Here is a 10,549-nt window from a genome sequence, read left to right on the forward strand (position 1 = left end):
AAGAGAGGTGAGAGTGGGTTTGGAGACATCCTGCAAGGGCAGCAAGCAAACCGTGTTAAATAACCACGGATTTTACAGATCCATGGTTATTTATTGCATTTCTTCCTACGATTTATAGTTCCGCTTTGGGGCCATAAGCCACTCAGCATATCGGTGCGGTTGTGTGATGTGTTATCAGGGAAAAGAAGAGAAGGCTCTTGCTCTTTCTTGCAAGGGTAACTTGTTGACCATCAATCAGTAATCCTAATCCTAACCTATTGGGGGAGGTGCAAAGCAGACAAAATAATTAGAGATAAACAGTTGGTGCACAAAATTCACTGATGGCAAAAATTCTGGTGGGCAAAAAAAAAGAAAAAGAGCCGCAGAAAAATTCCAACTTGAGTAGTAGACTTACACTTTTTTGCCGCTCAACCAAATGGCACAAAAAAGTATACAAAGATTGTCTTCCTCAATGCATAGTTAACAAACGTACCATGGGGGAAGGATTGTAGATGCTTGCAGGATTTTCCACTTTAGGGTGAAATGTCCTTCTATGGCCTTTGGTACATGGCACTTTTGACCAAGAATTGAGAGAGGGCACTTAATATTCTTCAAAGGTGAACATCCTACTCATTTGTTATTGATAGGGTGACCATTTTCTGGTTTTGCTATCATCCCTTTCCAGTACATCATTAGCCAGTAAGGAAAACATAATCTGAGTCCTACAGCGAATTGACTTTACCCTAGCTTCCCTAAGCTAATTTCTCTATCCATAAGGTTCCATACCTCACCTGGACAAACTTCTGCAAATAAAATAAACAAGTGGAAGAGTCGAGCAAAATCTGTCCAAAGATATAGAAGAGATATCCTGCCATGATAATGGAATTTGCTATGGTGTTAGATAACTGAAACTGACTAATGGCTAGGCCAGGGGTCTTCAAACTTCGCCCTTTTATCACTTGTGGATTTCAACTCCCAGAATTCCTCAGCCAGCATGCCTGGCTGAGGAATTCTGGGAGTTGAAGTCCACAAGTCATAAAAGGGCCAAGTTTGAAGACCCCTGGGCTAGGCAGTCATCTCTTCAAGGAGAGAAGGGAAAGGAAATGATTGAAGCAGTAATTGTAAAGAAACTAGGACATAGGCAACAAAAGTTTGATCCTTCTTTATATGGGGGGGGAGAGATGAGTTGCTGTAAAGGAAAGAGTTAATTGTGTTGAGGGACAGGAGGAAGAGATTCTACCAAGGCAATGGTCATATACTGTAAGGCAGGGGTGTCAAACTCAATTTCATTGAGGGCCGCATCAGCATTGCGGTTGCCCTCAAGGGGCCGGGTGGGTGTGGCCTGGGTGGGCGTGGCCTACTGGGTAGGCGTGGCTAGAGTGCATATGGCCTACTGGGTGGGCGTGGCCAGCTCTACATCATTCGCCTCAAGGGTGCCTATGGGGTCCTGGGCAGGAGTGGGACAGATCTGAGGGTCTCTGGCAGAAGGAGGGTCTCTGGGCCAGGCAGTGGGGGCCGTTCCCTCCCTGTTTCCAGGATGGCTTCGCGGGCCACAAGAAACCACTTCGCGGGCCGGATCTGGCCCCCGGGCCTTGTGTTTGACATGTCTGCTGTAAGGGGATTGAGCTGGGCCAAGAAGATAGCATGAGAAAATGTCTCAAACAATCCCTCCCTAGTTCACATGAAAATAAAGTGAGGGAGAGGGAGGCACATTCAGACTTGCCAGATTCTGTTAATATATCTGTTACAATAAGTCATCATGACTTGTATGGGATTAGTCTGTTCAGCTTGTTGAATTGACAGTTGCTGAATCTAAAATCTAAAAATTCCTACAGATGGCATTCCACAATACTGTTAAAATAGAAGAGCCTGATATGTCCCTTTCATAAAGATTTCATACATTGTGGAAATTTAAAAAGATGTTGGTGTCAAAATAGAATGGAAATAGATGACAAGCATGAAAGGAACTCAGGAAACAGATTAGGAATGGAGTCTAGTCTTCCAACATTTCCTAATCATACTTGATCTTGGCTCTAAGATGATTGATTTGAAGCTGAGGTGGAATAGTGGAGAAAATGCTAACCAGTAGTAGCAACTGTAGGTTGGTTACTCATGGTGTCATAAGAGGAGGAACACAGTGTTGTTGGATTAAAAGGGAAACTTGGCCCAAAAGTGCTTTTTCAAAAGGCAGCTGGAGTTCCTTGGTTATTTTTCTTTGAAAACATTTTGCTTCTCATCCAAGAAGCTTCTTCCATTTTGAACTGAATTAGCACCTTTGGGACAACCATGACCTGGAAGATTAAGAATCTCCACAGACAAGGGAAGTTTAGGTTATAGAGTACGATTGTGTCATGATACACTTCAAATGGAAACTGGTGTCAAATGCCTGGGAGATGTCAAGCTTGACCAGCTGTTATAGAGAAAAGAAATAAGTAGGAATCATGCATTCATAATAAAGATGGAAGGATTAAACAAAGGGGGAAGATGGGAAATGTATAAACTTTTCATTTTTCATAATTGTTGCTCTTTTCAGTCCAATTTGTCTACTGTTAATATTGCACCATTTTGTCCATGCACAACCCCCATGAAAAGGGATTTCCAAATGATGTCTGTCTCAAATATGTGTTGAAAAGAGAGGATGTCCCTTGGTTTAGTGGTGAAGCTAAGCACTTGAAACTGGATTTAAATAGTTTTTGGACCCTTCTCTTTAGGTGCTGATGTTTAATATACCTGTATAGATCATCAATCTTCCATATTTGGAGGCCTTCCTAACCATTATTATTTTTTGCCATAGGTTCTCAAAAAAACCCTGGGATTCCTTTAGTATCAACTGTTGTTCTTTTCATATGTAAATCCTGTTGCACCCCTATCTCTCTGGCCACATGTACTCACTGACTCAACAAACAAACACATACAAATACAAATACACACAGTATTGACTAGGTTAATTTTTTGTTAATATAAAGCCTATATCTCCCAACTGATGGTACAGTATATGAGCTACAGGCCACTGGGGAAAATATGAATGTGAAGAAGAATGTTTACGATCCATTTATTTATTTACAAAAGACATACAATAGGATAAAGAGATTAAACTTGAATTATGAAATATTTTGGGCAAATGTGGGGTTGAAGTTTGATTGCTGAATATGATCGGAACAGTATACATGAAAGCAAAGCATGCATGAGAATATATGAAATGCTTAGCAAACAGTCTTGCACTGATCATGGAATAAGGCCAAGATGCGTGAGTTTATGGATAAAATCTAAGGAGTGCTTGTTATGATATTAGAGATGTGCTGATTGGGGGTATGAATGTACTTTGGTATACAAATGATTCTATGTTGTTGACTGATTATTGGAGTGATTTGCAGCAAAAGTTAGATTATATGATGCAAACAAGGTATATGGATCAGAAAACTGATCTTTTGGATTGACATTTTATTGAATCCAAAAATTCTTACAGATGGGAGAGATTTATTTAGTGTAATGTCATATATTGTACGTTTTGCTGTAAGCTAGTTAGAATCAGATAACTGAAACAGCAGAATGTTCATAATAAACAGTTACATATAACAGTAAAAATTAGGACTAGTAGTTTGAATTTGTATATTTTGTCATGGTTACTAAAAGTAGAGAAACTGAGAAATTTTAATACAAGGATATAGAGGTAGAAAGGTCTGCTTTAAGGAAGAAATGAATTTCAGAACAAGCAAAAATAGCATGTTTTTGTCCACCTTTATTTAGAAGTGAGTATTTCTCTTTCAAAAGTTTAGAAAACAGAGCAGGTTGAAATGTACCGTAAGGACGGTATGGATTTTCAAGGATAAAAAAGATGTGGAGAGGTATAATGCATGACCTTATTGTAAGCATGTTTTACCTCTGATTCTTTTTCTTACATCTTTAATTTCTTTGGCTTATTATTTCTTGCTCTGTTTCTGTGCTCTACATAGGATTGCTTATTCCAAAAGGAACATCACGATGAGTATGGATGCTAGCCCATTGTAATGTGCACCCTGATCTTGCATGTTGGTAGCTGTTTTTTCTTCTTTTGACTGTCTGAGCCCATCAGCTCCTCTCTAGCCAAGGCATCTCTGCAGACACCCTCCAGTTGCTTTTGTGAAACCCTGCAGCCTCTTGGTCTGCCTGCAGCCATGTTTTGTGTCTGTGTTTTAAACAGGGCTTACTGAACTGATCCAGTAATTGTTTATAGCTGAGATGTATTTGCAAAAGGCTTTGTCAGATTCTGCCTTCTCATTTTAAACACATCTAAAATGTCCACCTGCATTTCTAGTGAATCGACCTGGTCCTCACCCATCTCACTCCATAGGGGTAACTTGAAAACTTAATCATGCAATTAAAGGGGTTTATAAATGCTGAACCCAGCATGTCAGAGCTCCTGAGTAGCTTTAGTTGGAACACAAGAAAAGACTATTGTAGAGATTAAATGCTCAGAGATTTACCTCACTCCTTCTTGGTCCCTTCTTCCTCTTTCCAAGAAAGTGACGTGGTCCCTTCAGAGGAGAAAATCTGGGTGTTTCTGTCTTGAATTTTGTTATAAGCAGTGAAAGAACCTAATTTCTCTCTTGAGGAAGCATCATTTTCAGATCTGATTTGGGGTGTGTGTGGTGGGGGGAGGAATAGAGAATAAAATAAAATAAAATAAACAACACAACATTGGTCACGTATGGAAATGTTAACTTGGCCCTTCAGATCAAAATGAGCCTTATGGCTAAATTCAGTTTGAAAAGCTATTATGGCACCAGTGTAAAAATAAATATTTTTTAAAAAGTCTATTTGAGAGAGAGAGAGAGAGAGAGAGAGAGAGAGAAATCAGACTTAGGAAAGTGGGGAAAACAGTAAAGTGGGTGGGTGATAACCGTTGCTATTTTCATAATCAAACAGTGGTTCCAAGATCAAATTCAACAATGAATATTTGTACTCAAGTAAAGGGTGCTGGGATGTTTTCTGCTTGCTTTCCCATTCCCTCCAAGCAGCATATTAATGGGGAGAAGAGAGAATCATGGGGGAAAGGGGTGGGGGGAGAAAAGAGACTGAATGTATGGAAATGCAATGCTAGCAAATTAAATAAAATTCCTCTGTATCCTATGCCTGAAGAATTTCTGCATGATTTGCTATTCGTTTTGAGCAAGCTGGATTTCAGAAGACAGAGGTGGCTGCCTACTTTCAGTAATTTGATTTTCATTGGATAGGAGGCTTGTTTCATAGGATGCACACCACTTAGTGTGGTGGGACGCGCAAACTGAATTGGAAAGCAACGCTGGAGGAGCTGAGCACGAAAGCAGGAGGGGGGGAAGGGGATGGGGAAGAGGGTAGCGGTAGTGGGGAATGAGCCTGAGATAGATTCTAGTCACGTCTTTACTAACTGACAAGGAGGCTAGCCAAAAAAGGAGTGAGAGAGAAGGCCCCAATTTCTTTTTGAGTCTTGGTAATTGGGTACTTTTGCACACAGATCACGCTGTTGAGAGAACATAAAAGCTAGAAAGATCAATTACTTAAATCTAAGGTAGGCAATTCTTTCCTTGCTTTTTTTGTTTCATTTTTCCATCACTGACATATACCTCCAGCAATTTTATGTACCGTGCCTTATAAAAGCAATTATATATTAATAGCCATTATGCCCTTCTCCTCACAAACCCCTGCTTGTCAGCCCCTCAATTTCCTCCCAGCCCAATCCGATCCATCCACAACACCCTGTTTTATCAGGAGGTGGTCAAATTCGAAAGACTTGTAGATGCAGGAAAGAGCCCCCTCTCTGTTGGGCTCCATTCTCTGGAGAAAATTTTGAAATGTCCAGTGGTTACAATGAAGGACAATGGAAGAGGCCGACAGGCAGGCCTCTCTTGATTTAACAGACATTTGCAAAATAGAAAGGCAAAAAAATACCAGCATAATATAGGAGCTTTTGTATAGAACTCCTATATATGGCCATTTATACGTGACATGCCACCCAAATATTTGCCTTTTCTGTACAGGTTTAATCAATGGCAGGACGGTAAACAACAACCAGGAAGACTTCATTTTAAATGAAACAAAGTTTATTACCAAACTAATTTGTATAAAATGTTGTTACACATGACTTTTGTGAGTTTATAATAAAACAGAATGGAAAGGCCGTAGAAGAGTGTTTCCTCTTCTTTTCTTTTTTCTTCAAAAGGCAGCAGCTTGTAAAATAAATAGCTACCATTTTGTGTTTGGACAATAGCTGCATAAAGTTTGTTCATTTTGAACATTGTTTATTAATACATTAGCAAACTTTCTATAAAAAAGTAAGACACATTGGTGCTAAAGTACATTTGGAGGCATTCCCAAGTCCTTTACAAAACCCCATAACAAAAACATGGCAGTTGTAAGGTCTTATTGTCTACACATCTACATAGGAAGAGGTAATAAGCATCACATATCTTTAAAAAAGTTATCAAGATATACATATTTTATACCATTTGTACAAAAAAGGCTATAAATTTCTCTGGCTCTTATATACAAAAATAGCTTAATATATTCCCCAAGTTGGTTAAGCATGATACAAATAGAACTTTTTATATAATAAAAAGATTGCAAGAAAAAAATGGAAGCATTTTATAGTGGCAATGTTAGTGGGAAAGTAGACAAAGATCGGAGATGACATATTTAAGACGATTCTTTGAGTAGACCATACTTTGGACTTTCCACAGCTTCACAAGCATTAGGCAACTAGGATGGCAGGCCTTTTCACACACATTTCAAAATAAATTTACTGAATTTAGTAAATGTGCTTAATATTGGTCTGACCACATATAATAATTATATCTGATTGAATTCTGTTACTTCTTGACACATACAATTAGATTGTGTTTCAATTTATGGCCAGAAAGTAGTAAAAACATTTTTGGAAGGGGGAAGAGGCAATACTGTGTTTCAGTAAAAAGGGAAGCTCCTGGCTCTGTTGAATATTTATGAATAGGCAGTAGTGAAATAGGCAGTATAATTTAACTTTGGGGGTAAAGAATAGGTAGATAGATGTTTTCACATTACAACTCTCCCTTTTGCTTCTGGGTCCATAGTCTGCAGCCTGATTTTACACGTTTACTTGCAAGTAAGCCCCACTTTCAGCAAGTGTATAAGAGATTGAAGCATTGGTCTGCAATTCTATGCATACCCTATTGGGAATAGTAAATCCTATTCAGCTCAGTGGACTTTATTTCCTAGTAAATGCCCACAGACCTGAGCTGTATGTCTCTTTAAACAGCTGGAGTGCAAAGGCAGAATTTGGGAGTGCTTCAGGTTTTGTGGAGAGGACGTTTAATTCCTTCTGTGCTTCAGTATCTTGGCTTTCCTTTCCACAATGAAAGGGAAAAATAGTGGTAGTAAGATGGAATGATTTTTCAGGAAATCCTGTGCAATATAAGGAAAGAGAAGAGAAAGCATTGTTAACATATGACCCGAATGGAAAACACCAATTCTCAAACAGTTGGGTTTTGAATGACAGGTTGCTATTCCACAAAGCAAAACAAGTCTAACTTCTGAATATGTGTATATGTGATTGCACTCTACTAGCACATTTGGATTTAACTTAATACTACCAAGTTAATCATTTGGGGTTGTTATACAATTCTCAGTATATTCAGTGACACCCATTCCCAATTAACAATTTTGTCCTAGAATGTGCAGTCATATATGTCTATTCTGAAAGACTTGGAGCTAATTATATATAAAAAACATACAGTACTTGTAGCTTTAGTCTGTAGTGTTAAACATCTCATAGGAAGTCAGTCTTATTAAATATAAGCATTTAATTGCACTAAATATAGGACTGTTTAATTAGTCTTTCTGAGCTTTTCTCCCATGGTGACTCAAAAGAATGCGCACCCAACCTCTAGACAATCTTCCAATCAGGCACTGATGAGGCTCAGGATTTAAATGACATGACACAGGAAATCTATTTATGGTGATAGATATGACCTGTGTGACATGACATGAAGTAAGTTGTCTACTTATGGCCATGGATGTTCCTGCTAATTGTTACAGGATGGGTGTCATCCCCTATCAGTCACAATTGGAAATAATTTCCTTTGGGTGTTTGTATCACAAAACTATGGGCCCAATTACCTGGAAATGTTGACTTTCTTCCAGATAAATGCTTTTGGATTATAATGCCAGCAAACAGAAACTCAGATATGATAGCTTATGATGTCTTCTAATTGATCTTTACACTTGTTTATTTAGGTGAGACATTTTAGGGTGGGACCAATGCAAGGAAACATACAACATCAGTCTAAGGGGAGTGGAATCCAGTTACTTGAGAAAAGCCCTCTGCCTTACTGAGATTCCCAGTAACTATAGAAACTATTTTTCCAGAGCTACTACAATTATTTTTTCCTATCTAGAGAGTCAGATTTTACAAACCCATTTATGCCAGGGCTGTTTTACTGATGGGTATTATTAAAGTCACTCAAGCTACTACAGGAGTATTTAGCTGTCTGCAGCAGCCTCACATGCAAATACTGTAAAGCAACATCCCCCCCACTCTCACTTGTCACTTGGGGATCTAAGCAAGATCTTTAATTTTGAAAAAGTCACCCCATTGTCAGTTAAACCATTTGCTCTACCTTACTGCCATCCATTGAAAAAAAAACGGACCGCGGAGTTGGCCTCTCGGTTCTCATTGGCTGCATGCACAGAACAGCTTAATGAGGTCAGTTAAAAAATTAATGGCCGCTCTGGCTCAACATGTCAAGCTTGGTTAATGTTAAGCTGGGCTTTTGTTTTGCCACTTAAGCATCTTCTGCAAAGCAGCCATTTGCTTTGATTCGTGGTCATTATGACAGCCCCTGTCAAGAACTAGGTTAAGACTGTTGTGGGACTGGAAATGGGATGTAGTTCTCATTCCCCAAACCCTCATAACTGCCTCTGGAGTCTTCTGGCACGTTCCTTATGGTCAAGCCACTCGGCTGGGTTTTTAAAACGCCCTTCTTCGGAGCAGCAAGTGCTGCCTCCTCCTCCTCCTTCTTCCTCCTCCTCCTCCTCCTCTCCATGCGCACCAGGGGCCACCGGCGCCCCAAGAATACACCGCCGCGGCTGCCACCCGCCATCTCCCCTCCGCGCCTGGGATCCCTGCCCGAGAAGCTACGCTAAGCCAAACCCACCTGCTGCCAAGTCAACGCGGCGAGGGCCACCAGGGCCTCTCAGAACCAGTTGGTGAAATCCAGCAGTTCCTGCTCTTCGGGGCTGAGGGGATCGTAGGACCCTTCGTCCGAGGAGTACGAGGAGACAGGCGAGCCTGCCATTGAGTTCATGTCGTTGGGGTAATTGGGGGAAATGGTGGGCGAGAGGACGCCGGCCTGGAAGGCGGCGCTGACGGCGTCGTGCTCGTCGAGCAGCTGCTGCAGGGCTCGGATGTACTCGACGGCCGAGCGCAGCGTCTCCACTTTGCTCATCTTCTTGTTGGCCGCGCCGTTGGGGACGTGCTCGCGGAGGGTGGCGAAGCCCAGGTTGACGAGCTTGACGCGGTTCCTCTCCCGCTCGTTCCGCCGCGCCACCGCCGCCGGCTGCTGCTGAGGGAGGCTGTAGCCGAAGCCGCTGAAGTTGAGGCGTCTCTTGCAGCGCATCAACTCCGGCGACGCCGAGCGCTGCCGCTTGACCTGCTGCTGAGGCTGCTTCGGCGCAGCCGCAGCAGACGCTTTGGCGACGCCCGGAGAGGGCTGGTTCTGTTGGCTGCCCGCCGCCGGGCTCAGCTGCTGCTGCGCGCTGTGTGAAGCGGCTACTGCGGCGGCCGCAGCGGCGGCGGCCGCGAAGAAGCAGGCGGGCTGGAGGAACGGCGGGGGAGGCGGCGGCTGGCTGGCGCTGCTGTCCATCTTGGCAGGGCTGCCACTGGCCATTGGGCGGCCGCACGGAGGAGGCAAGGCGCGCGGCGGGGCTCGCGGCGTTTGCTGGCCTTAGGCGCGAGGGAGGTAGAGAAGTGAATCGGGAAGGGAAAGGGGAGGGGGGGGAAAGGCTTGCAGAAGGTAGAAAGCGAGCGAGCTCCGATGGCACCGCTCGCTTTCCCTCCTCCCCTTTCTTTGCAATCGAAGGAGGCTCGTGGCGCTCGCGTGTGTGCAGCCTGCTTGGCCAAAGCTCTTTTGCCAAAAAAGGACCAGAGATTGTCTCTCTTATAAGGGATGGCCGAAGCTCCGCTTACCGTCTCTCAACCCCCCCCCCGCTCTTCTTTTCACACTTCACTCCCCCCCCTTCTACGCTCGCGCCTCCTCCTCCCCCCCCCACTTCGGCTGCCTCTCCGTCTCCTCACGCCCACCCTGCACCTTGCGCCTTCCACGCTCCCGGCTTTTACAGTGAGTGGCAGTGAGCGGAAGAGAGCTGCCGCCTTTTCACTGCGGGGGTGGGTGGGGTGGGGTGAGGAAGGACTGGATAGAAGAGATGGATGGACGGCGAGGAAAGCGCGATACGGAGGGGAGCGTCCCCCTCCACCCGTCCCGCGCCCGCGCGCGCCCGCGCGCACAGGCAGAGACCCCCGGCGAAAACCCCGCACACGCGTTGGATGGGCTCCGCCCCTTCTCCCCTCCACCTCTCCCCT

The 10,549-nt window shown here is 43.3% G+C and overlaps 1 protein-coding gene across 1 annotated transcript; it reads right to left on the minus strand.

Annotated features, from left to right (window-relative positions):
• Window positions 1-7,251: 7,251 nt before the first annotated feature.
• On the minus strand, window positions 7,252-9,857 carry ASCL1 (achaete-scute family bHLH transcription factor 1; the record flags this gene model as incomplete). The annotated part of the gene is made up of 2 exons (XM_083365207.1): window positions 7,252-7,374; window positions 9,126-9,857. The coding sequence occupies one exon, from the start codon at window positions 9,855-9,857 to the stop codon at window positions 9,165-9,167; it is 693 nt and encodes a 230-aa protein (XP_083221333.1). The 3' UTR covers window positions 7,252-7,374; window positions 9,126-9,164.
• Between the last annotated feature and the right edge of the window lie 692 nt (window positions 9,858-10,549).

This window comes from Vipera ursinii, assembly GCF_947247035.1.
Source record: "Vipera ursinii genome assembly, chromosome: 6".
NCBI lineage: Eukaryota > Metazoa > Chordata > Lepidosauria > Squamata > Viperidae > Vipera > Vipera ursinii.